The 26,841-nt window shown below is 40.2% G+C and overlaps 2 protein-coding genes and 1 long non-coding RNA gene across 3 annotated transcripts in view; 1 reads left to right on the top strand and 2 right to left on the bottom strand.

Annotated features, from left to right (window-relative positions):
• abca4b (ATP-binding cassette, sub-family A (ABC1), member 4b) overlaps window positions 1-15,729 on the top strand; it is a 47,155-nt gene extending 31,426 nt beyond the window's left edge. The window contains exons 32-50 of the mRNA XM_030074019.1: window positions 60-341; window positions 668-700; window positions 858-963; window positions 1,071-1,145; window positions 1,538-1,707; window positions 2,418-2,595; window positions 3,360-3,475; window positions 3,728-3,875; window positions 6,738-6,861; window positions 7,533-7,662; window positions 8,711-8,831; window positions 9,144-9,206; window positions 9,652-9,758; window positions 11,087-11,228; window positions 11,537-11,671; window positions 11,951-12,054; window positions 12,265-12,357; window positions 13,375-13,624; window positions 14,464-15,729. Coding sequence (XP_029929879.1) covers window positions 60-341; window positions 668-700; window positions 858-963; window positions 1,071-1,145; window positions 1,538-1,707; window positions 2,418-2,595; window positions 3,360-3,475; window positions 3,728-3,875; window positions 6,738-6,861; window positions 7,533-7,662; window positions 8,711-8,831; window positions 9,144-9,206; window positions 9,652-9,758; window positions 11,087-11,228; window positions 11,537-11,671; window positions 11,951-12,054; window positions 12,265-12,357; window positions 13,375-13,624; window positions 14,464-14,577 — 2,491 coding nt within the window. The 3' untranslated portion in view covers window positions 14,578-15,729. The remainder of the gene's footprint in view (window positions 1-59; window positions 342-667; window positions 701-857; window positions 964-1,070; window positions 1,146-1,537; window positions 1,708-2,417; window positions 2,596-3,359; window positions 3,476-3,727; window positions 3,876-6,737; window positions 6,862-7,532; window positions 7,663-8,710; window positions 8,832-9,143; window positions 9,207-9,651; window positions 9,759-11,086; window positions 11,229-11,536; window positions 11,672-11,950; window positions 12,055-12,264; window positions 12,358-13,374; window positions 13,625-14,463) is intronic.
• LOC115374877 (uncharacterized) lies at window positions 3,489-6,136 on the bottom strand. Its single transcript, XR_003929672.1, has 3 exons — window positions 5,882-6,136; window positions 5,600-5,648; window positions 3,489-3,859 (listed from the first exon to the last, which is right to left on the bottom strand). It is a non-coding gene; the product is annotated as an uncharacterized LOC115374877 (long non-coding RNA).
• A 186-nt stretch (window positions 15,730-15,915) lies between the features above and the next one.
• On the bottom strand, window positions 15,916-24,372 carry tecrl2b (trans-2,3-enoyl-CoA reductase-like 2b). The gene is made up of 12 exons (XM_030074026.1): window positions 24,208-24,372; window positions 24,055-24,106; window positions 23,744-23,788; window positions 21,294-21,397; window positions 20,681-20,796; window positions 18,559-18,664; window positions 17,850-17,922; window positions 17,713-17,756; window positions 17,544-17,601; window positions 16,955-17,043; window positions 16,317-16,362; window positions 15,916-16,231 (listed from the first exon to the last, which is right to left on the bottom strand). Exons 1-12 carry the CDS (start codon window positions 24,370-24,372, stop codon window positions 16,104-16,106), a joined length of 1,026 nt encoding a protein of 341 aa, XP_029929886.1. The 3' UTR covers window positions 15,916-16,103.
• Window positions 24,373-26,841: the final 2,469 nt, after the last annotated feature.

The following is a 26,841-nucleotide window of genomic DNA, read 5'->3' as shown; positions in this document are numbered from 1 at the left end:
ACATATTGGATGCTCACTGAAATCACACCCTCTGTATTTCTCCTCTGATCTCCATGCAGCATGTCCTGTAGGAACAGCACCTCAGAGTGGGAGTACCCTGACTTCTCCCCTGTGGTTCACAACATCTTGCTGAGTCCTGAGTGGCACCTCCGCAACCCCTCTCCTTCCTGCCAGTGCAGCACTGATAAGAAGCTGACCATGATGCCCATCTGTCCGATTGGAGCCGGCGGTCTTCCCCCCCGCCAGCGAACAGAGGCCACGGGGGACACGATGCTGGATCTGACGGACAGGAACATCTCTGATTACCTGGTCAAAACCTACCCCACTCTCATAAGAACCAGGTAGGGGTGAATGTAGTTTGCATGTACTCGCAAGAGAACAGATGTGCAGAGACGAAATGCAAAAAAAAAAAAAAAAAAAAAAAGAGTCAAATCAAAATGTCAGACAAGTACATCAGTTAAAATTCCACAGAGAATAACTGCACAAAAACAAGAAAATAGTTTAATAATATCTTGGAGAGGTAGTAGACCTAATAAAGAGGAAAAAAAACTGTCTTCACAAGAAATGCATTAAGCATATTTGAATTGCTATGTACTTAATTTTGTTAGATGTAATACCTTTACCAGCTATTTATTTAATGAAATTGGTTTTTACTTTGAATTCACAGTTTGAAGAGCAAATACTGGGTGAATGAACAAAGGTAATCATTTCCCTCTTATTGCCATAAAGTAGTGAAAAACCCTTTGCATATCTACCAGTCATGTAGTATGTCTCCCTCTAGTGGTGACTTCAAGTTAGACAAGACTAAAAACAGACATTGCTGGGTAGTGAGTGGATTTTTGTTTTTCTATTTTAAGATATGGAGGGCTGTCAGTAGGAGGACAGCTCCCCATTCTGGCCGTGGACCCCAAAGACATCCAGGATGTTTTCCTTCAGCTGGGACGGATGCTCAACATCACAGGGGTACACACCACATTAACAGAGAACAGCTTTTTGTAAAACTTTCCAGTGTAGGCATGAGGATAGATTGGAATAATGAGTCAGCTCATGGTGGGTGTTGTCTCTCACAGGGTCACTACTCCAGACTTGCATTGAAGGAGATTGGTCCTTTCCTACGATACATGGAAAGTGAATTCAATGTAAAGGTACGTCTTGTATATCTTAGAATATGTGTGTTTATTCAGATGATAGATGACTGGGGTTTTTAATGTCTGTCTGTCTATCTATCTATCTATCTATCTGTCTATCTAGATAAATACTAGCTGTCAATGTCCTCAGCCTACTTCACATACTTTGCAGTTAATGCAACTTTCCATTAAACATGATGAGTGCACTTGCTTTAACAGCTTTGCTACCCACATTTACAACTCAAGGGTTTTCTGTGCAAGCTGAAATGTAAAGATTTACAAGTGAAAGTTCTGACTGTAATGTCCTGTGTCACGTATCGGTGATGTATAGAAGTTTATAGAATAAGTCAGAAGGTCTCTAGATGACTAGATGTGTTGCGTTACCTCTCCTCGGCTCTCTCTGTATTCAGGTATGGTATAACAACAAAGGCTGGCATGCCGTGGTGGCCTTCATGAATGTCGCCAATAATGCTATTCTACGGGCCCTCCTACCCCGCTCTGCCAAACCTGTGGAGTATGGCATGACCGCCATCAACCACCCTCTAAACCTCACCAAAGAGCAGCTCTCAGAGGTCACAGTGTGAGTGCTTTATGCTTTTATAATGACAAGGTTCCAGGCTGCAGCTCGTCGTTGTTGTCCGGGTTTAGTGCTGTGTGGAAAAACAATATGTCATTTGCAGGTGTTTCGTAGTGTTTTTAATGCAGGCTCCACTGAAAGAGCCACAGTTCTTGCATTTACTGGACATTTTAAAACTAGTTTCCCTGTTATAAAAGCAAATAAAATGTTGAAAATTCTTACATTCAAAAAAAAAAAAAAAAAAAAAAATCATGCACATATTTGATTCTTCTTGGAAATTACAGTTTTAAAGGATCTTTTCTCAAAGTCCTCAACTTCTCCTGGAACTCAGTCTTTATCCATCCAGTTTTATTTATGGCCACAAAACATATTTGGATATCTTTTTGAATTTTGTGTGAGTGTTACATATCAGCACAGTGGCAACCATTGCTTGCAAGTTGCAATGATTTAATGGCTTGCACAGTTTAATTAGTCATATTCTGAAAATGCCTCTGAAAATAATGAATATGCATCTTGGGCAGATTGTAGACAGGTCCAAGCTATAACTCCGTGCACAGTGATGCACGGGGCAGGTGTTTGACCAAGTCTGATTGGCAGTAGTTTGTAGCTTTGTTGCTTTAATGATATCAGGGGAAATTATTTTTTGGCAAGGAAATATTTGAAAAAGTCAAAATATATTATATTATTTACACCTTCCTCTCCTCTTGCCTCAGGCTGACCACTTCAGTAGATGCGGTGGTGGCTATCTGTGTCATCTTCGCCATGTCCTTCATCCCTGCCAGCTTTGTCCTCTACCTCATCCAGGAGCGCGTGACTAAGGCCAAGCACCTGCAGTTTGTCAGTGGGGTCAGCCCCCTGGTCTACTGGGTGGCCAACTTCTTCTGGGATCTGGTAGGTGAAGCAGAGCTGGAGATTGGTGGAGGCTTGTTTGCAAACTGTCAGTCAAACTCATAATTATGATAAAACCTTTATTCTTGTTGATTTTGTGTATATACTGGATATAAATGAATTTAAAAATGAGGTGAATTTTCTTCCTATATTGACTGAGCAGGTAGTCAGTGATGTGGGAGGTGATGGGATGACGAGTTTAGTCAAATAGCTTGCGAAGTGTACATGTCCCCTGTTGCACATACCTACCTTATGCAATTGCAATCCCTGTTGCAGACTGCCACTGCAGTCTAAATTTAAGTATGGACACCCATATGGACATGCTCATACTCCATACTCCCTTTGCTTACAAATGCTGCAAAAAATCTCCATCTTAACAAGTCAGCTAGTCTCATATTCAGTCTTAATATATTTTTTTTCCCTCTAAAACAAGTGAAAAACAAATTTCCAGTGGGATGAAATAAACTTGCTTGTTTCCAAGGTATCACTTGTCACTTCTTTCAGGATAAATATAGATAAATATGTTGAAACATGTCAGAATATGAAAGATCAGCCCACTGATATTAAGAAAATGACACTTGATTCAAGAAAAACAAATTGATCAGCATTGGAAACCAGGATTATCTCATTCCACTGCCAGACATTTTTTCACTTGTTTTAAGAAAAAAAAAAAAAGATTTCGAGACCAGTATGTGCTGCGTTTTTGATGTGGAGACTGACTACATGTCCCAACTAAGCCTATGAATGCTGTATTTCTCTCGCTGTAGGTGAACTACTGTATCAGCACGGCTATGGTGGTTGGTATTTTCATGGCTTTTGACAAAAAGTGTTACACATCACCAACCAACCTGCCAGCACTTGTAGCCCTGCTCCTGTTATATGGGTAAGAATCTGTTCATTGTTTTTTTTTATTTATTTAGATATTTTTACATTTAGTTCTGTTTTATTTTACAAATGATAAAATACAGACAAAGGGGCTTATTAAACCATTTCACCTCAAGGAGAAACAAATACACAGGTGACCCAACCCAACTTGACAAAGAAGAAAACTGGGGGACATAAACCAAACATATAAACGGCAAAATGGAGGGAAATTACTCTGATGGAAGTTCTTCCTGGCCGTCTTGTCTTACAGGTGGTCCGTGACGCCCATGATGTATCCCATGTCCTACATATTCAACATCCCCAGTACAGCGTACGTCTCTTTGTCCTGCATCAACCTGTTCATAGGCATCAACAGCAGTGCCATCACCTTCATCCTGGAGCTCTTTGAAAACAACCGGGTAAGGGCATGTACACTTTATAAGATTTCTTGGAGAATTCCTCAAAATAACCTTTTAACACTCACAAAAGACATTTGATATTGCAATCAGTTCAGTGAGTATGAAAATGAGAACTGAACTGTAACCCAATAATAGAAAGCAGAGGATTCTAATCTTGCTCCGATAATTCCATTTATCTCTGATAAAGTTTCACTTGTTGTGGCAATTATGCAGAAATGAGTGTCAATATTTTCAAACAGGCCAGACACACTGGAGAAATCACGCTGGACACAAGTGAAGATATTTCATCCCAATTTGTCCTCTCATTTGAAGAAAAGATTATTTTAAGACAAATCTCAAATTAAATTCCGTAATAAGATGAGATGAGATTCTTTTAATCTCGTCTCATCACTGAACGCTCGGGGAAAATTAGGTCAACCCAGCAGCAAAAGTAAGGCGTCAGCAGGGAAAAAGACAAATGCAAAAAAAGACATGTAAATCAGCCATAAAACAGTGAAAAAACCCTGTAAAAAATAATTAAACAATAAAAACCATTTCAGGACTTCCATAAATGTATACTGGTGTCAATTATGTACTCTATATAAATATAAGCATGCATAAACCACTGTGCAACATGCACACGCATTATCATCTGCTCACAGCACCACTATATTAGCAGAACATGGGAAAGGGTCATGTGTGGCGTCCTGTGTGCAGAAATATGCAGAGAGGACGTGCACATGTATGTAACCCAGAGTGTAAACCTGCAGAGAAGAGCCTTCCTGCCTTGTGCCGTCCTTGTTGGCTGCAGCCGGGGCCGCTCGGCCAGGCAGGAGGCTTTGCACAGTCTGAAGGCGGTCAGCACAAAAGGGCACTTAAAGTGCTCTGTGCTGCACCTCGGAGGGGCAAAGCGTAGGAGGAAGTTGCTCTGTAGCTGCATCAGCTAATCAGAGAGGGCTGGGAGGTGCTGTCCAAGATGGAGTTGAGTTTAGTCCTCGTCATCCTCCCCTCTGCTACCACCTCCAGCAGCCCAGCGGAGCCTGCCTCGTTAACCAGCTTATTTATCTTCCCTGTGCCGCCAGCCTCAGAGTTCACTCCGCAGCATATTGCTCTGCAAAGACCGGTCAACACAGCCTGTGGCATGCATTCAGAAAGCTGGGCCTCCTCAGGAACAACGGTGTACTCTTGTAGAAACCGTCAATGTTGTCACTCCAGTCCAATTTGTACCAGCTCTACCTCCCGACTACGGAGGCTATTGAAGTATTGATGACTTCCTGTTATGTTGGAAGTCCACACAATTAGCTCTTTAGTCTTGCAGACACCACCTGACAAAGCTGTCCAGACTGTCCCTGTTTTCTCACTGATGCACCCCACATTCATTCAGTACATCTACAGGTGGCATGGCCCATATGTGTCTAGACTGAGCATTATTATTTGTTGGTCAGGGTGTCTGCACATCCAAAAAGTCTTAAAATGTCAACTTCAGTTTAGTCAACATTAGGCCGCTCAAGTCATTAAAATAGTCTTAACTTTGAATTTCCACAGAAACATGGTATGTATGTAATTTCATTTATCCATCTTTTAATTTTTTTTATTAAGCTACCGCTGAACAAAATAGTTTCTTAATAATGACATGTTGACAATGCCTGTAGATTACTATACACTCATAAACTACATTTACAGTGCATAAGAAAGCAGATTATTCACTGTAGCATCTGTAGAGAGAAATCCACAAATATACTTACCTGTTCCAAGTTCTGTTCCCAGGTAAGTTGGACTTTCCTGTTCTGAGTTCTGTTAAAAGAAAAAAGGGTCTGATTATTTTTTCCACCAAGGAGCTAAAGGAGATTGGTAGAATCATGTAGAAGATAACCCAACATTATTCCTCTCTGAAACTGACAAGCTTTACACGCACATACCTTCAACTTGAATAAGAAAAAAAAATGATTTTTGTGAAAATGAGTCCTAAATGTCTTTAAAAGTTTATCTTAACAAGGTCTTTCATTTTAAATTTAACTCTCTGATACCTGTAGACCATGCTGGTTTGTGCATTAACATCCAGCTGAGCTTGATTTAATTCTGTTGACTACAAGAGTGTAGACCTTTCTCACAGCAGCCATGTTGGCTTGAAATAACAGGTAAACCCAGGTGCTGCTAATGACATTAATTATGGCTCCATTCCATCCAGGTCAAACAGAGCCAGAGTCCTGCTGCTGCTCCTGCTGGCTCTCTGCAAACACTCTGCCGCACTTACATGGAACACAGCCTTCATTAATATCATTAGTAACATGTGTGGTTACCTTGCTATTTCAAAATGACTGCTGTGGGAAAAAAAAGGTCTGTTTAACGTATTAAGCGAGACTTAAGAGACTACCTTAGACACACTTCCAAGATCAGGACATGATGAGAAAGTGACTGAGTGCTAACTCAGTGAGACTAAGTGAGAGATTCACCCTTTTTTATGGTATTTTATCAATCAGGTCAAATAGAATGCAGCGCACACGTGACTGAATTTGATGAACCAGGTTTGATTCTCAACTCGCTCAAACAAGTTTTCTACTATTATTGGTATTTTCATTTTCAGCGAAGCTTTTTGTTATGTAACCCGAACTGTAACCAGCTGTCACAGTGACCTAACCTTCACCCTGAGCCTGGCCCTTACCAGAACTGTAGATCTAGTTGCCAAGTTATATTTTAATGTACAGCCCTTCAGAAGGGACTCATAGTAAATCTGGCTGCAGGCACAAATGTAGAGAATTAATAAATAAAAAAAAACAACAAACAAAACATAGCAAGGTTATTCTCACAGTTGTGATGTATCATTTGTGCAGTTTGGATCAATACACAGTGAACTGTAAATTATGTGTGTGTTTGTCTTACCAGCCGTTGCTGACATTTAACGAGTGGTTGAAGAAATGCCTGCTGGTGTTCCCCCACTTCTGCCTGGGGCGGGGCCTGATAGACATGGCCATGAACCAGGCTGTTACTGAGGTTTATGCCAGGTTTGGTAAGTGCTCTACTACAGAACAGTCCCAGGGCAGGTTTTATGGATGAGTTTAATGAGTTTTCCATGGTTACATATATCACTATTTTCATAGCCAATGGATTTTAGTGTAAAAGGCAAAAAAAAAAAAAAAAAAAAAAAAAAACACCACATCAGAAAATAAGAAAACAAGAGACTTCAAAACGCTGAGGGATTTTGGTATCAGACCTTCATCAGAGCATAATCTTCCTGATGTGCTGCTTTTCTCTGCCTTATTGCGTTGAAATCACAAAATTCAGCTTACATTGCAGCCCTTGGGAATGAAGCATACCTGCATCCACTCCTGCTAATAGGTTTTTTAGATTTTAGTGTCTTTAGTGTCTGTTTTTTAATGATTCAGTGTTTTGTTAAAACAGCTGATCTTATATGCTGCATTATTCTGTATTTTGTCCGCAAATTTTCATTTACATAAACTTTTGGTTATGTATTGTGTTTGCATAAATATTCTAGTGGGAAAATAAAAGTCAGGTCTTCAAAACACAGATTCACTCCCTTGGATATTTCCCGTACTGCAAGGCAGATAATTATGTTTGTACAACTTGCACTATATGCGGTATGAAGTAAAATATTGTAAAGGTTTCATTTCTTATTGCATCTAAAAAAAAACAGAGCTTTCTCTGTGTCTCTGTTTCCAGGTGAGGAGCACACAGTGGACCCATTCCAGTGGGACTTTGTGGGGAAAAATATTACTTTCATGGCTGCGGAGGGCTTTGTCTTCTTTATTGTAAATCTTCTGATCCAGTACCGCTTCTTCATGGACCACTGGTATGCAGCTGACTGACAAGGTTTTACAACACTGGTCAATTACTGTCCAGAGAGGGCCGAGAGTCTGCAAGTTTTCATTTCCACCGACAGCAGCTTATTCCACTAATTAACACACTTTGAGCCAGGGAGGAGGAGGAACAATTAGTGAAATGAGCTGCTGCAGAGTTTGGTTTGAATAAAAAAAAAAAAAAAAAAAAAAAAAACTTGCATAATTGCAAACCACCACGGCTCCATGAATCTGAAAAGGTGAAAGGCGTACTGTCCGTATATATGTGTGTCTCAACGTAATATTTGAGGAAACAAATTATTTGCTCCATTCTAACAATTGAAGTCCTAAACATGAGAAAAGTAGGTGAGAGTATTCAGAGGAGACTGATACTAATACTGGCCTTTTATCAAACATTCAAATATCAGCCAATTTTGATGGAGGTTCCTCCCTAACAACAGCTACACTGAAACCTGCAGTGCACTTCCATCTGTGGGCATTCATTTAATTGTTGAGTATGTTTTCATGAATTCACTGTATTTGACATCATAGTCATAATTTGCCCCCATCATTCAATAAGTGTAGTGGATCAACCTGCTTCAAAGAGCCTCTAATGCTAAAAGGAATTTATTATGAATTCATACTAAGAGTTTCAGTGGAGAAGCTGAAGATCTCGTAGTCTAAATGCTGTTTGAGAGGCTTTCCCGCCCTGACAAACGAGAACATTTGCCATTTTTGGAATTAAAATGATCAGATATAACTATACTGAATATTGGCAGGAAATATTGGCTATCAGCAGCCTTAACAGCAGCGTCACTGTCAACTCTTCCATGTCTTCTGGTAGGTTGGAGAGGCTGCTGAAGCGGAACTGAATACCTGCTTACTGATACTAAAACTCTCCATGTAGACCAAATCATGTGAAATTCCTATATATAGAGTCATATACAGGATATAGATATATATAGAGTCACTCCAGCCCACCCTTGCTATTGACTGGCAGAGGGAAACTGGTGTGAACTAATGTAGACACTTCTCTGCAGACGTTTCCCTTGTGCCCCTCAGGTTCTCCGATGCGAAGCGCCCTCCAATAAAACATGAAGACGAAGACGTGGCAGAGGAGAGGCAGAGGATTTACAGCGGAGGGAACAAGTCAGACATCTTGCACATCAGAGATCTCTCCAAGGTACGACCACTGTCTTGGCTCTGCCGGTGACTTCACACGCCTGCGTGACACCTCAGCTCCACATTACCGTGCAGTTAGGAGTGGTATGGTGCTGAGACGAGATAAGATGCTGTAAGATAACATGAGATATTAGGAGGGTGATGTAAATAAGATATTTGTTGTTGGAACTAAAATATCTATCTGTCTATCTATTTATTTATCTACCTACCAGGTTCCCATTCCTCAGTACTTTATTGCCTGTAAAGCAACTGTTTTATTTAGTGCTATGCAAATAAAGTTAATTGTTATTGTTCCCTTGCCTTCTCTGCACAGACTTATGTAGGCAGCAAGAGGGCAGCTGTGGACCGGATTTGTGTGGGCGTCCCTGCAGGAGAGGTAAAGTCAGTGAGTGCACGCTCATGTGCAAGTGACTACTTTCTCTTGATTTCAGTATTCAAGTTTCTCCCGTTTTTGTCTTTTGGCTCAAGTAAACATCGTTGCCCATTAGCAGCCGCCCACATTACCTCTCATCCAGACTGTGAGACTCAAATATAATAGCCGTCATATACAGCATACCATAATTAGTCGGCATGCTGAGGCGTGTTTTCACCTTTGTATTTGAGGTGTTTGCTCAACCTTTGTGTTAATATTTTGATAATGTTCATTTATACATTTGTAATCAGAATTTGTAGCTGCATGATAAGACTGGGATATTATTAGATGTTATCTAGAATAGTGAGTGCATTTCAACACATTGTATTTCAGCTGAGTGTGTCTTCATACAGAGCCTGATCAATATTATTCTTATTGTTATGACATATTTTTTCTTTTTCTCTGTTAGTGCTTTGGTCTGTTGGGAGTGAACGGCGCTGGAAAGACGACGACCTTCAAAATGTTGACTGGTGACACAGATGTCAGCTCAGGAGAGGCTACGGTGGCTGGTTACAGGTACAGCACCGGACAGAGAAATATTGCTGTATTTTGATTCCCAGGGCCTCTTATAACTATATTCTGTGCGGTGCTGAATTCTTTTCTTTGGATTTGTTTTATCTTTCATGTGATAGCACTGTCTGAAATGTCCTGAACCCACATGTGTGGGTGGGGTTCAGTTGACATCAAGTGCTTCAAGTAAGTCAAAAAAAATGCTCAGAGCGAGGACTCAACTGATACGGGGTTCTGAAGGCTGAGACAGATTTTTTTGTTTTGGAGCTGCTGACGCTCAAGTTTCTGTGCTGATATTTAATATCTTTAACTTGTCTTCCATTTCCGGTATTCCATATTAATGTTTCCCCTCGAATTTTAATCTCACCATTGAAACCAAGAATAGTGGAACAGTATTTTTGCCACGTCAATATTGATAGTGTGATAATAAGAATGACTATTGGTTTCTGTTGGTGCTTTTGTAAGACATCAGCACGCTAGCAATGAGGATATGATGATCAAGCAGATAGAGGCAAATAATAAAATAGTTAGAATATTACTGTATCCTTTTACTATAATGCAGCTTTAAAACTAGGAAGAGACAATATTTAAGCCATATTATAATATTACAGTATTTAGCTGCAATATTTAGCTCTACTGGTTGAGCAACTTGGTGCTGCAGACGTCTTCTGAGGCAGGGTGAGCCACTAATTCAGTGTTAAGGAAACTTTAAGATAGATTGTACCTGTTAATTGAAGAATTAATTTACAAAAAAAACATTATTGGACAGAACAGTATATTGTTCTTACCAGATATGAACATGTGCGATATTAATATCTCAAAAGGAACTGATATCAAATTAGGGGTAGGGTTAGCCCAAGACAGTGTTTTGTCTGTTCCAATGAAAAACATATTTCATGAAGTAACTTCACTTTCTACATCCTGTTGGTATTATTATGCTGTTGTTTTTTTTTAAGTATGCTCAAGTTTCACTGTTGCTACACTTGCAATATTGTTGAAGCATTGTGTGGACGCAGAGACAGTGATTAGTCTGTTCTGATTAATAAAAAAAGTTTGTGAAGTAATTTTCTACCCCCATTTGGTATTGTTATGCTGCTTTTTGAGGAGTGCTTAATTTTCGCTGTTGTTACACTTATAATTTCAAAGAAGTGTGAATCCATAGAAATATTGTATATTTTATCACTATCGAGGTATTTAACATAAATGTTGAGGTATATGTTTTGTCCTTATCGTCAAGCCCTAGTCCTGATATCTCCACAATCTGACATTATTAGTTATTACTGTCATACTGTGCTCAATATCAGCTCATTGCAAACTGTTGCTCTGTTTCTCAGCATCCTGACACAGATTCTGGATGTGCACCAGAACATGGGCTACTGCCCTCAGTTCGATGCCATCGATGATTTGCTGACAGGCAGGGAGCATCTCTACCTGTACGCACGTCTCCGAGGAGTCCCAGAGTCAGAGATCCCCAGAGTGAGTAGGACTCCTGCACAGCTTCTTTACCTCTCAAATAACCTCGCTGTCTTTTACTCTGTTATCCACTGAAATTCCTGCATTGCTGAGCACTAGATTCAGAGCTCAATATTTGAATCATTTCACCAGCAGTACAGGTCGTTTATTTTTTTTAATGCTTGTTATCTTCCTTTTATCTTACCTCACTTTGTTGAGCAGGCCCCAGCTCCTACTGTGACTATCCATCCTAAACAATGTATGCACTCATGGTTCTGAAAGACACTTTGGACTGAAGCGCCCACCATGTGGCATGCATCTTTCCTCTTTAGGTAGCAGAGTGGGGTATCCAGAAATTAGGACTGACTGAATATGCTGGCCGCTGTGCAGGAACCTACAGCGGAGGCAACAAGCGCAAACTCTCCACAGCTATCGCTATGATTGGCTGTCCAGCACTGGTGCTCCTGGTGAGTTAGCCAATGACGACGCCATGCTCCATGTGTGATCCCATTGTTTGGGTTTTTGGGTTTTATGCAGGGATTTGTCAATGAAATGGTCTATGGATCCAGATGGGGAGCCATATGGGTTCAGTCAAGCTCGGCCGTGAATGTTTTATACATTGGCAGGAAACTGCACAGTTCAATTCAAATTGGCATGAATGTGAAGTCTTTGCCATATGCTGATAAAGATAAGGATTTGGTCTCTGTTCATATGGAATTATGAGCTTTGTCTGTTTGTCTGTTTAGGATGAGCCGACCACAGGAATGGACCCCCACTCTCGGAGATTCCTGTGGAATGCCATCATGAGTGTCATTCAGGACGGGAGGGCCGTGGTGCTAACATCACACAGGTTTATATGACTGCATGCCACACATCTGCCACAGCAGCCGGCAAAAACACAGCTAATTTTCCTGCCAGGAGTTTGCTGATTTCATCTAGGCTAGATCAGAATTTACTTAATTTGCTGATCCATAAAAATATGATGAGTTTATCCATGGATGTCAAATAGCAGCAGTGAAAATCAAGATTGTTTTGTTTTTGTTTCTTTCTTTCTTTTCAGTATGGAAGAATGTGAAGCCCTCTGCACTCGACTAGCCATCATGGTCAATGGAACCTTCAAGTGTCTGGGTACCATCCAGCATCTCAAATACAAGTAAGATTATCAGTTTGAATAGAAAGCTTGCCCAAAAAATCCTCGATGACCTTTGCAATACTTGCAACAGAAGTTTCTGAAGCACTGTAAGCAGCGGTGGAAAAGAACCTAATTCTTACCGTAAAAATAGCACTACCATAACGGAAAATGCATTGTACTTAAGTAAAAGTATATACACATTAGCATTAAAATTGAAAAGTATTCAATGTAAGGAGCAGTCCTTCTCAGAGAATTAAATAATTGATGCATTGACCTGAAATGCGTATTTTAATGTCATAGCTCTGACTGTTCCATATACTGTTGGCTAGTTTAAACTCTAAACAATGCATTATATTTTATGTTTTGTAAGTAAAAGCTTATCCTGCAAAGTAACTAGTAACGACAACCAACAAAGACAGAGGGAAAAAAAGTACAACATTTTCCTCCAAAAAGTAGTGCAGTAAAAGTATAAAATCTCACAAAATAGAAATTCTCAAGCGAGTGCAACTCCCCCAAGTCAGAAAATTCATGCACATTAACATTCATGGTGCATAAAGGCTTGAGGCTTTGGGTTGGTAGCATTAATACAAGAAGAAAGATGGATTCTGTCCAGGCTTCAAAGAGCGTCGAAACATATGTGCCATTAGCCTGCATCTGTGCCTAACACTGTTCCAAAATATTAATCAACAAGTGCTGTAGTTTTCAGAATTGCTTGGGATTGCGGTTTTGTGATAATGCAAATACATTTCTGTACCACAAAAAGTTGAGTGCTAATTGCTTTCCTGTCTTACTGTGTCTAGAAAGACGTACACAGAGAATTTATGATTCATAGAAATCTGTGGAGGTGTTGTTCTTTTGTGTGTACGCCTACAGGTGTGCCCCTAAAAAGATGTTTCTCTCCAAGCAGTTAAATCAATGGGATTTTAATTTGGAATATAAGAATATAACATTATATTAGGAGGAGAGTTTGTTCATTCTTTTCATTGTGACTCTAGGATTCCCTCATGCCCTCTCTCCCTGTCTCTTTGTCTCGCTCAGGTTTGGCGACGGCTACGTAGTGACCATGAAAATTAAGGCAGCTAAAGCGGGCGTGTCCCCTGACCTGGGCCCGGCCGAGAGCTTCATGGAGAGCTCCTTCCCCGGCTGCGTTCAGAGGGAGAAGCACTACAACACGCTGCAGTATGAGATCGCCTCCTCGTCGCTCGCCAGGATCTTCCAGCTGGTGGTGGCCAATAAGGACAGGCTCTGCGTCGAAGACTACTCTGTTTCCCAGACAACACTAGACCAGGTACGTACAGACCAGGAGAGCGAAGCAAGGGGGGGAAGCGACTCTGAATCTCCACTGGAAAGGTTTCAGTTTGCAGCGTGCATTCAGAATAAGAGAACCAGTCTTACATGGGTGCAGATACGGCTGTCAATCACAGCCACACTGAACTTACCAAACTGATAAAAGAAATAGAAAAATAGTGAACAGTTTTTACTCTTGCTGTCTCTCTAATAACAACAGTAAATTATGACTATGGATTCTGGGGGATTTAAAATTGATTTGGATTTAAAATGTAAAAAGAAGTGTGCTACCTTTTCTGTGCTGGATTTCTGTTTAATATTGCTGCAAATTCTGCAGTGAAGGCCTTTGCAGTTTGTTTTGTGTTTTGTTGTTGACCTTGAAACCTGACAGCTAAAGGCTTCTGTTTTAGATTTAGATTTTTTCCCCTCTATTAAATGGCATTGCTGCTGTTCAGAGGATATGCCCCAGCAATGCCAGTGGATTCTAACTATTCAACTAGCCATGGGACAATGATAATGATGATGATAACAATAATAATAATAACACAACATCAAACCACAAACCTGCACTGCAGTGCCAGTCAAAGGTTTTAAATAGTGTTAATGTGTTTCAGGCTGGAGTTTTCCCATATTTGTAATCTCTGATTTTATTAACAACCAGTAGGAACTGTGATCACACAGATGAAATGTATTTATAGTGTCTAGCCTCCCAGCACCATCCCAGCCCACCCAACCCGCAATGACAGTATGGCCTTTTTGTACTAAGGAGTAAAATTAAAAAAAAAAAAAAAAGTACTTAAAGTGGATCATTGCACTGAATACTATCTGTATTCTGTGCAGGTGTTTGTCAACTTTGCCAAGCAGCAGTCAGGAGAGGATGAGGACGCCACGTTACATCGACGGACAATCAGTGGACGGAAAGAAATCAAGATATCGCCACAGACGAAAAAGTGAAAATTCAGTCCGGAAAAGCAGAATGGCAACGAAGCATCTTGCACGGCAGTAAACTAACAGTTTGTTCCACCAGCCACATTTCAAAACTCAGCACTTAATACTAGCCAAAATTATTTTTAGAGTAGCAAACAGACTGGTTTATAACCTGCCAAAGTAATTGGAAGAATAGTCAAACTTTCCAGCCACAGACCAAATTTCCTAGCATTTGGCTGCTGGCTGGGGTTAATTTCCCACATACTGTGTAATGGTTTTCAGCTACAGGAAAACAAAGCCTACGCATGTCGGACATATTCCTTGGATTTTTTTTTTTTTTTTTTTTTTTTTTTTTTAAATCATATGTTTGTGCAGTGTTTTATATGGCAAAAGGTTATGCCTCAAGAAAGAAATGTTGTAATACAATTAAAAATGCCACCTGTTGCTTTAACGAGTGTTTTAACTTGCACTGCACAGCAGCCTCCTTATTAGAAATAAGGAAACCAGAGCTACTTGTGCTTAGTTTGACTGTGAAATATGCTTGGACTGTATAAATATGTACATAATGTATGTGGAATGAATACATAAGCACCTTAGAAAGTCATTTTTTAACGTCTGCATCAACACACACCTCAAATGAATGTACCCTGTGTAAATGAAGCATTACTGAACACTGGTGATCCCTAGCTCACTCATTTGACTTCCGAAGAAATGAGACACTCTGACTATTCTTTTTCCAAGATGTGTTTACTGTCACTACTGCTTCAGTACTTTTCCATTCTTTTCACTTATTTATTGTTGTGCAGTCAAGTATTTCTTCGTTTTCCATGTCTCATTCATTACATAACTGACTGCCATGTCATTTCATAATCTAATGCCACTAAAAGAAAAGGAAATTAGTGGTGACTTACGCCATGCCTCAGTCAACACTGAGGCCAAACGGCTTTTGTTCTGGATTAATGGATTTACAGTAAGACTACAAAATCTTCCTCTTGAGGGATTAAAATTGAGAAAAGTTATTAGAGAAATATACCTGCGGATCAAGAAGAATTATGTTTTGTATCTTACCAAATAAACCATTAACATGCTATATTCTTCATGCTATATGCACTCTTCATCTAGCTGATTTGTACTGCATCATCAATTCCAAATAAAACACCCCTGGATTTTCATAATGTGTTCCTGCAGCACAGCATATTTTTTTTTTTACTAATACAAACCTGAATTATACAACAGGAATATTGGAATGGCATTGCACTGTGTGATTTCTCCCACATAGTCACAGAATATTTCAGCGCAGAGCACACTGAGCAGCAGGTTTTCTTTTCTTTTTTTTTTTTTTTTATTGAAAGCTACAGAGCAAGACAGAGATGCTATAGGCCACTGGAGGGGCTGAGAGGTGGTCAGGCGTCAGCGCTAAGGCGTCACTATGCTGAGTGGCTTGTCATAATTCGGATTCCGGGTTGGACACATAGTCCAATTACTGTTCTCCTGCCGCAAGTAGTGGTGTCATTGCCTCAGGCCACCCACTAGCCTGAATTTCATTGGCCAGCTCAAAGAAACAGGGGTACGATGGCGCTGCGGAGCTCAGGGTAGCTAATGAACTCTCTGGTGTAGATCTCCTGCTTCTCTCTCGCCCAGATGGTCATCTGGATAAAGCTGATGAACGTGAACAGAGCCACTGCAGGAGAGTAAGAGGTGCATACTATAGCAGCCACTGTTATGCGACCGTGTTTTTATTTTGTTGAAGGTAGGACAAGGCTTACCTGGAGCACACTGAGTCATGATGCTGAAACTAAGCCACGCGCCAGTCTGAACAAACAAACAAAAAAAAAACAAGGTACTGCTTTACAAGAAGGCTACCTGTACAAAGGGTTTATGATGGTCCATAATTAGGCTATACATTACGTTATAAACACTTTAGAAATCATTAATGAACAATTAAGTTGTAACAGTTTTCTTACAAAAATGCAGGCTCACTATTTGGCAAGATCATGTTACTGCTGCACTGCATCTGTTATGGCAAATCCCAGGTCTTGCCTGTTGCTTAGCCTACTTTAGTGCAGCAGTAACTTGATCTTGCCAAATAGTGAGCTTGCTGATGTATGAAAACTGTGTCATAGTCTGTTTATTATTATTATTTTTTTTATTAATGATTTACAAAGTTTAACAAATCATAAACCATTCATTAACACTTTATTCTGATCTTATAAAGAATATCTTGTAAAGTGGTACCCAAAAAATCTTATATTGATTGTCAATATTATTAGAATCACTTTCATTTCTAAGTACAATAAATGTACCAGGTGTCGTTTTAGTGGCATTGGTGCATAGATAACGTGACAGCTGAGACATACAGTATAATGCTGACAAAAACAGTGCGATAGACTACGGCTTTACTCACCTCGTATGTGTAGTTCGGACAGGACACCAAGAAGAAAAGCCAAGTGAAGGGGTTTTTGGTGGGGTAAGGGATACTCTTTGGCCGAGAACCTGTTGCAAGCGAGGAGCTGTGAGACAGAGCTACGACGGAGATATCCTGTGTGCATTCCATTTGACTGACATGAGATAATTTGAGAGGTGTCACCAACATGTTTGGGAGCTTGTAAACTATATCTGTCAACAGCTGTGGCTCTCATTAAACCCCTTTCCTTATTTACTTTATATTCTATGAGGCAAAAAGGTAATTTTCTTGTGCTGTTCTGTTGTTGGAATTGGATTATCTTGCCACCATAATAGACATAATAGACTACATTTTTCTTATTCAAGTATAACAACAAAAAAATCTACCTTTTCTCTTATGTTTTTTAACTTGATTCTTCTCTATCAACTCTATCCACTTAATGCCTAAAATGTACAGCAATGAAGTAGAATGAAATGTAAAAATCCTAACCCTAGAATCGCTGACAGCACAACAGTCATGAAAGGAGAGAGAGGTGAATTGCCTTTTGAATATGCATGCAAGTATTGGTGTAGTGATGCACTGAACATACCGCTGCAGCCTAAGGTATTGAAAGCCAAATTAATGGAGAAGTTGCCAGCCTCACATAGCTAGAACAAATCAAGAAGAATTTATCTGTCAGTCCCACGCACCACATAAGAGTAAATAGACTGATTCGTTTTTTTTAAAAAAAGCATGACTCCAAAACCACAAATACATACCACAAACATGACCAGTGCACTGTAAATCTGAAGCTTGCCATACGCTGTGAAAGACAAACAGACCTCTATTTAGTGTTATTTTATAATCAGCTGCCAGAATATTGTTTTTAGATTAGAGATTTCATGGTCATGCTCACCTGGTGGTGTGTACAGGGGGTGATTGATGTAGTAGGCCATCCAGGCAGCAAATCCCCAGTAATACAAACAGTTCTGGGAGGTGGAATATGAAACATTTTGTTCAGCATACATACCAATCAATATCAAAATTCTAAGTCCTCGTTGTTTTCGGCGCGGTTGGCAAACATTCTCACCCTGAGTTGCACAGATATCATATGGCTTAACGCAACCTTAATTACTGTGGAGCTGCTTTGCATTGCTAAAAGTCAGCCAGAGTTCATTGGTAGTGTGATAGCTCACAGAGATGAAATAGTTCATCCTGCAAACGGTCGAGGCAGATGGCCGCCCACCCAGAGCCGCGTTCTGCTCCAGGTTTGTTTTTTATTTCTCCACTAAGTTTTATTTTCCACGCCACTGTCGCAATGTGATTGCTCATGGGGGAGATTTTGGTTCATGGGATGAGCCAAAATAAATATATAAACAAAACTGAATTGAATTGAATTGAGTAGTGATCCCTGTGGGCCTGAGAGCGCCCATGTCTTGTTCACCCACTTTATAAGCATTGTAGCCGCAGCGCCCTCCCATAGTCTCCACTCATCACAAATATTGATCCAAGCCAGGGATGAAATTAACTATTCAATGTAAAACCTATTATAGCAACTGTTGGTAAAGCTATCAAACTATCTTATGAAGAATTTATGGCGAGGGATCAATAAAGTATCAACTCACCCACATGATGGTGCGTAGAGGCATGGTCCCATGAGAGAATCGATGTATAAAGATGATCTCAAACAGCTTCTTGATGTAGTGGAATGAATGGCACACACAGGCCAACCTGCAGTATGTGAAGGGTCACAGTACTTAGTTGCTTTACTCTAAGGTCAAGTAATTATGTGCTGCAACACATACAACAGAGAGTTTTCATGGGATGAGTGCAAAGTTTGAAAAATAGATTTTGTGTTATGGATATAAATTATGCAAAGTTTATCGTCCTCCACCACAAATTGTATGGTGTGACAATATCATAAATTGGCATACTATTTTCTCCTTTTCCTCACAGGAAAGGGTGAGATAATGAATCAGTTTAGGCATGTAAAATAATTTTGGTTATAGTTAAGAGTTAAGATTGACCCTAAATAAAAACCTTGGTTAAGTTTAAGTAACTAAACCAGTTTGGTAGTGGTTGAAATGCAAATTTCATAGGAGACCTGGCTTTCTATTCACTGGTATCAACTGTATCTATTCAGGTGAAAAATGCAGGTTGTGACCACTAGTGGGGTGATAGTGCACACTAGGAAATGTAGGACCCTGTATTGTTGACATATGTATTTCCAGCACAGTGTAAGTAGATTGTGGATACCCGACCTGCTGACACCTGACACATTTGGCCAGGTTTGGACAAACATTTATATTATATATATAAATTATATTCAGGTTCAGGTCAGGTTCGGTCACATCAGTTTTATTTTAATGAAAAATGATGGACCTACTGTCTGTTCTGGGCATCTGCCTGTTTAGTGTTGGAGTTTAAGGCAACATGTAGGCCATTTCAGCCGATCAGTGTAACCTGGTGATGGAGGACAAGCAAAATCTCGGGTTCGGGTCAGGTTCAGACACACAAAAAAGAATGCCTGTCGAGTTACTATGGTCCCACCTCGGGTCGGGTTCGGACAAAATATGCGGCCTGATCCACACTCTGTGAGTAATGTTACACAGAAAATGAAACGACCAATGAAACTTTCAAATTATTCCAAAATAAATCTTTGCACACATGTCCATTCAGCCTCATGGACATGCATTTGGTTTTGATGAGGAAAAAAAGAAGTCTGTTTTCAAGGAAAACTACAATGAATATTTTCAGAATCTCATTTCTCTAAAGACAATTTGAAATACCTGCCAATGGACTGGTAAAATTTCACTCCAGTTTCATTGTTTGTAGTCTGTTTGTGGTCTGTTCTGTTCAATGTCTGGTTTTGTGTACTTTACTGACTTGTCCTGTGTAATGACAGTCATGTACCATTATGTGACCATTATGAGTTCAGTCCTGTTCATTTCTGTGTCATTGCAAACGATTTGACTGTTGTCACACCATTGAATGGATGTTATTGTTCCTAATCACCCCCACAGTATGGGCTGAAAGAGCCCTGCAGCACCGCCTAGCAGGTCAGCAGGCTGTTATCATTATTTCCTATGGTCAATCCGTCTTAACAAATCAAATGGGACCCTGGTGCCAGATGTTCTGTGATGTATGGAGGTAGGTGGTCTTTGCCTTTGTACAGTAAATGTGTTTCTATAAACCCTTTTTCATGCACATTTTGCCATATCTAATAAAAAAAATCTTGATAGAAACAGCAAATACCACACATAAATATACAAAGTGTGGCTAAAGGTTGGTATGCTCTCTTGAGGTGGATACAGGTACAGCTGGACAGATCAAATCAAGAAGTCAAGATATTACTTTGTCTCCTATATGCAAAAAATATCATTGCAATATTAGACAGGAAAGCTGTAGCATTTTATGAACTTGCAAAACAGGCTGCTGAGTTCAGATGAACGCAGTTCACTGAGGACGTAATAAAAATCGTGCAGTCTCAGTGACTTCAGCAGCGCAAGCACAAACAATAGAAAGATCTGCCTTATTTTGATTATTGGAAACTTATCTGATCTAATAGTTATTACTGAATCAAGTGAAACTGAACCAGAAGCAAATGATATGGTGTCACCCTGTTGGCAGATTGCTTAAATTGTAATACAAAAATTAGATTAGTCTGACTGAAAGATTAGTACAAGGAAATATACACGATATTTCCAGCATTTGCTGTCTTTATCCAAGATACATGTATATACTTACTTGACCACTTTGTAGGGACTCCTGGTGTAGTTGTGCTCATGCAGGTAGATGTTTGGAAGACGGAAATAGAAGAGCAGGTACAGGAAGAGAGGGCCTACACACTGAGCCAGAAACACCTGAGGAAACAGAAATCCCCAAGCCCAATAACCATAAAGGAAGTGGTCTTGATCTCACTGGACGCGTGGGCCTTAAATAGAACATACCTGATAGTCTTTCAATTCACACTCAGCATTCAGTAATCAATTCAATTCAACCTTTCAATAGGGCTGCAGCTGGTGAAGTGGATGATGAGTGTCCATGAAAGTTACAATCAATCAAGGATGAAATTGCTAGCAAATAGATTTTGTGAGGTGGAATTATGATTTTTCATTGTATTCATTTTTTACTTACTTTACCTATTTTTTTTAATTATAGTTATTATTAATTACAGTTTATGCAACACTAACATAACACTTCCAGCATTTGCTCTTTTTTGTGCAAAAACATCCTTCAAAAATCTCACTTGGACCTATTGCGGCGATGTTTTCCACCAAAATGCCAGATGGGACTTTACAATTCCCAGGCCACAGTGAAATAAATAGCCTTTCATTTTGTGCGCAGTGTCCTCTCTCACCATTGTCCATCCCAGCTGTGGTCCGAGGTCGTGGAAGAACATGGTCGCTGTAGTTCCCACCGGTAGGTTTTCTAATACATCATCATCTCTGAGCGATTTTCCATCTGAAAGTTGGAAGCACAACGGCACAGCAGGTGGGTTTTCCAGGCTTGATAGCCGAGTATAATCAGCAACGATGTGAATCATTCACCGTTCCTGAACCAGGAACCACAAAGGTGCTTAGATATATACCTGAGCGAACAAGCATATTTATTATGCAGCCCATACCACATGAAGCACACACAAGTAAGTCCACAAACGTTTTCCAGACAACAGCAGGACTTGACGTGTGCAGCTATAGCGGGCGTTTTCCACCGTGTGCCATTTATGCAGTTTTCAGTTCAAGCAAAGGCTACAGCAGGTGATGTCACTGCTTCCTCTCTGGCTGAAGGTGTGCTAATCAGTGAAATCACCTGGCATACAATTTGTTGAAAATGGAAACCTGCACAGTCTCAGCCCTCGTGGCGCACGGCTGAATGCCCCTGCACTGTACCTCATGAAACTGCCTCACCATGATGTGGAAATCTATGGGCTCCTGTGACCCACAAGTTCCCTCACAACCTCAGTTCTCAGTGCTAACTTTCACTCCTCAAATGCAGTTGTTCTCAGGTCCACAAAACCCTGCAGGTTTTCTCTCCTGCCAGCTAGTTGTGTGCATTCACCTGGCGTCCCAGGTAAAAATCAGTCCCTGATTGGAGTCATCAGCCGAGCCCCGGGTCTCCCAGCATCACTGTTCTCAGTAACAGACTGTCGACTATTTCCTTCACACCTGCCTCCCGAGCAGATGTGGGCCAAACAACATTTTTTGCAAACACTTTCTTTGATTTGTTTTAGCATAACTGGCTCCCAAATGAGAGGGATTTGCCACAAAAAAACTGGGATTAACCAAATATACTTGGGGTGATACTGGCCCTTTTTTAGAAATCAGATTTCACAAGTCAATGTCCACTTCTGATGTTGCAGTTTCTTTGAATACATAATTAATGAATAATTGACCAATACTGCAGTGGTGTATATGGGCTCACAACCAGAATTGATTCAATAATAGCCCTGACACAGGCTTTCAAAACCCATATTAACTGAGTCCTTTATAGAACAAAATAACGAGGATCAGAAAAGTTACAAAATAAATAAAAGGCAAATCACTATTGTATGACTAAGGTCTGCTTGTTTATTTTAATTATTATTTATTTAATTCTCCTATTTTGTTCTGGCCCATTGAAACAGGCACTGGCTGTCCATAACTCCTGCAGTGCTAACTTTTCAATGATTGAGACTGTTTTCATGAATAGAAGAGGAGGCTCTGAAAGCACCCGAGATGCTTTACAGGCAAAACAAATGAACACAGTCTATGCAAATCCTCTTTTATGGCCTCTCACTGAACAATGTGTGTTTAAACAAGTGCAGTTATGCCCGTTCAAGGAATTTTGGAATTTAAAGTGCAATTTATTGTAATCAGGTTTAGGGGTTAGGTATCTGTCATTTGTAACAACAGCGCTTTTCAAAATAACAAGCTCTGCATGAAACAGAGAAAAAAAAACTATAACAACATGCAGTCTCCTGTGGGAATAATCAGTTTTATATTATGAGATTTATGAGGTTTACACACCATACAGTACAGCTGTAGTACATTAGGTGTGTAAAACCGAACCATAAAAACTGAACTTTTCAACACACAACACACCTCCAAAGTTCTCAGCTGTGATTGTTGGTCCTTCAGGCCAGCTGAGAGTTACCTGGCCAGGAGTGTTCATAATATTTTGATATTCTCAACCGCACACTTAGCTGATGAAATAAATGAATATACTGAAAGTATTTTACTTTGTTTGTTGTACGTACTCTCAGACAAAATAACGAGAACATTAGAGATGGTAGTGTTCTTTTTTCTCTTCCTAAAGTATAAAACCAAACTGAAACTGAAATTGTGACCCATGAACCTCAATACAAACCAAACCATAGCTTTGTTGAACTGTTACATCCCTAATATAGATAGATAGATAGATAGATAGATAGATAGATAGATATTTTAATTTTACTTCAAAGACTTCTTGGTCCATGATTAAATAGTATTGGACAGCATTAGCTCAAAATAACCTGCGTGGTGCTGTAAGGCTAACAGAGTCAGTGCCCCTTAAATGGCAGCTGGCTCAGTATACCTTCCTCATTCTGCCAGTCATTCACACTTGGCGATTTTATGTTGTGAACTGCTGCCCTCTGCATTAGCAGGAAAACTGCAGACACCAGCTCAGCTGGTGTGCCTCTCAAGTTACATCCAAGAATCATCATGTTACCAGTTTGTTGTTATCCAACATGGAGATATTGAGGGTTTGAATCCTCCACAGGCTATACAATGCCTAGAAAAGGGACATACACCGTGGGGTATTGTTTGGCTGGTAACCATATTTACTTACGAGGATGGAGTGTCAGAGACTGTCTGGCTGGGTACCATTTGGGATCTGTAATAGTCATAATGTGCCATAAATTAGACCACACTTCATCACAGCAACACCCCAGTTATTATTTTTGAGTTAATGCTTTTTGTTATAGTTCTTATATAAGCCTGGGTTCAAGCACCACAGTATGTTTTTGTATCTTTGTGCATCTGGCAATAAATATGAACTTTAAATTGAACTTGAGCAAAAGCCCATGAATAATCTTCACTGTTTTCTGAACTTTTCTTGGAGGGAAACATCAGATACCTGGACCATATTCACTCACTCACAATACTTATGTAAGAGACATTTGATCTCCCCTATGGTTGCATTTGGTTCCACCTGCAAATGTAAGGATTACGTTATAACAGCAGAAAACTATGTGCCACTGCCTTTGTGAATTCCAAAGTTGAAACAGTAGTGAAGAGAGGTGGTAGTTTTACCTTGTCCAAGAAGCACAGCTGTAATTTCTTAGAATCCAGGATCTCCACCTCAAAGAAAACATAATTTTTAGCTTGCTTAGTCTCACCAGCTTTTAATCCGTCTGCACATCTTCTCTTCAGGAACTGGCCAACTGTGAACAGATCTCTGAGGTCAAAACTTCCCATATTGTCAGGTGGCAGACTGTGTGTGAGTGTGGAAATCAGTTTGTTGGTGTGACTGCAGGAAAACAGTCTCAACATGACTTAGACTTGTGGTATGAGCTAGGTGTGCATATCAAGACCTTAAAAATAAAGTAGTCTTAGCAGCTTCGAGTGCAAGGATACTTTTACCGTTGACACTATGGTAGAGAATTGATGTTATTTTTCTGTTTCACCACATAAACGACAATAAACCCTAAAAAAGAGGGAAGTTGCAGATTTTGCAGGCCACATAGGGACTTGTAAATCATCTCTCCTCAAAAAAATTTGAATAATTTGAAGAATAAGCTTAATAATGTGTCCTCAGAGTGACATGTATTACAGATGAGCCACAGTTTGACAGTGTAACATGACGACAGTTTGCCTGTCTGACTGCTGCCAGGGAACGTGTGCACTGACCAGCATGGCTGACATATCGCTGGATAACAAGGCACATCAATTCATTTTGACACCCAACTGGCTGTAAACCAGACTATAATTTCTTACATCATAACAACCTTGAGCATCAACAAGCTGAGGCAAACAGGGTTTGAATTACAATCACAGATGTAAGAGCCATGTGGTCTGGCTTGCACTCAAGTTAAGGGGCACCAGACCTCAGCTAAAAGGTATCTGGAAACAAATGATCTGTTTTATATATAGTTCAATTGTTTTGAAACTCAGTATAGATGCGATTAGCAGCTTTCCTGACCCTTATCTGAACTGTCCTGATGACATAAAACGCCGCCCATAATTGAAACAGATCCAAGCAAATGCAAATCAAACTACTTTCTGCTATTTGCTTCAGGTTGGGAGGGTGCAAACAAGCAATCAACAATTAATCAATCACACAAACTGAAACAAACTCTCGCTCGTTTGAGGATTGAACACAAAAAGTGCATCTTACCTCAAAGAAAGCCACTCGACTCATGGCTCTGTTGGGCTTCTCAGGCTTGCTTTCCTTTTTCGAGCCCTTCATATGTTTGGATTTCTAAAGAGGCTGTGATGGTTATTGCCTCCAAGTCAGGCCTCTGGACCTTGCAGAGGACCACAGTGTTGTAGAATCAGACAGTTTAGAAGAATGTGCCCATCACCACGGTCTTTACCGAGCAAAAGCTCAGCTGTTTCCTGAATTAGCCTAATGATGGTGTTTTGCCCCGAGAGGGCTTGAATCACTCATTTGTTGGTAATCAATCAATCGCTGTATGGCCTGGATTAAAGGTGTTGGCTCAGAAAGTTTGCAGTAGAATAGACATCATTTTATTTTGGAATATAGGCTGTAGCAGTTTTTTTTTAAGTTAAGGTAATAAAGCATTTTTTTTTTTTTTTTTTTAGATTCTGAGAAGCGAGCGCCTGCTGTCAAAGTTTTATGTTGTTTTGAAAATGTCTTTGTCTTGCTCGTGACCTGCACCAACCACACGAGGGCAGTAAGTTAGTGAATATACCCCAGTCAAGTCTATGTCATCAAAGTAAGGCATCTTTCTGCACAGGCATCCCTCTGTTACCAGCTCCATCCTGTGCCCTGAACCTTCAGGAGGTGTATTTGAAGTCTGAGGGCTGCGTGGGCTCATAGAAGGAATTGCTGATCAAGTGTGCTTTTAAAGTGCGTCAGAACCATGCAGCCAGCCTGCATCTTCTCGCCTGTATGTGTGTGTTCGTGTCTCCGCAGAAGCAGCAGGAACCACCCTAGAGAGATCCTGAACAAATATTTCTCTCTCCATCTCACACCCACACACCATTATTCATGCCACATGAAATGAGCTGGTGGAACTCTGCAGCCATGTAAATGAAATATGCAGCTCACCCAAGCCTCGCTTGTTCATGCTCCAGCAAGTACAACCCCCCCAAGAGTCAATCAACAAGTAAGCAGCTGAGTTTAACAATGGCTTTTTTTTGACATAGTTAATGCTAAATGCTGCCCCTTGGCACTTTGTGGTCAAAGGATAACCGACAAAGCTGTGAAAAACGGTCAATTTCTGACCAAATAGTTTGATTTCTTAATCAATCTTAGACTTCCCGTGAACACTTGTTTTTACCATCCTCCTCACTTGTGCTCTGTACTTGCCAGAATCCTAGACACTGGGTCATTTGCATTTAGAGTGCATAGATAAAAATACCACTGTCTCATAGTGCAGTCACTTGGGACTTAATGGAAGAAGACAAAGTTCTGGTATTGGGTTAGATTTGTGAAGCAAAAAAGGAAACAGAAAAGAAAAAACTTTGTGGGGTTAGTATCAGTTCAGACATCTCGCCATCACTTGAGGGCAAACTGGTATTGTTGGTCTGTATGTGTGGGCTTGTGTGGGCCTCGGGGACCAAAATAAGTCAGTTCTACTCAATAGTGGAGTTGACTCATCATTAGTTTGCCATTCTTGCACTCTGTCTTTATGTGAATATCAACTTCCCAACTCTGTGTGCTTAGGCAATCTTTTACTGTGGCTCATTGTCAAACTCTTC

Source organism: Myripristis murdjan, chromosome 17, assembly GCF_902150065.1.
Source record: "Myripristis murdjan chromosome 17, fMyrMur1.1, whole genome shotgun sequence".
Lineage (NCBI taxonomy): Eukaryota > Metazoa > Chordata > Actinopteri > Holocentriformes > Holocentridae > Myripristis > Myripristis murdjan.
Note: the sequence above shows the minus strand (reverse complement) of the source record. Positions and strands in the feature narration are given on the sequence as shown.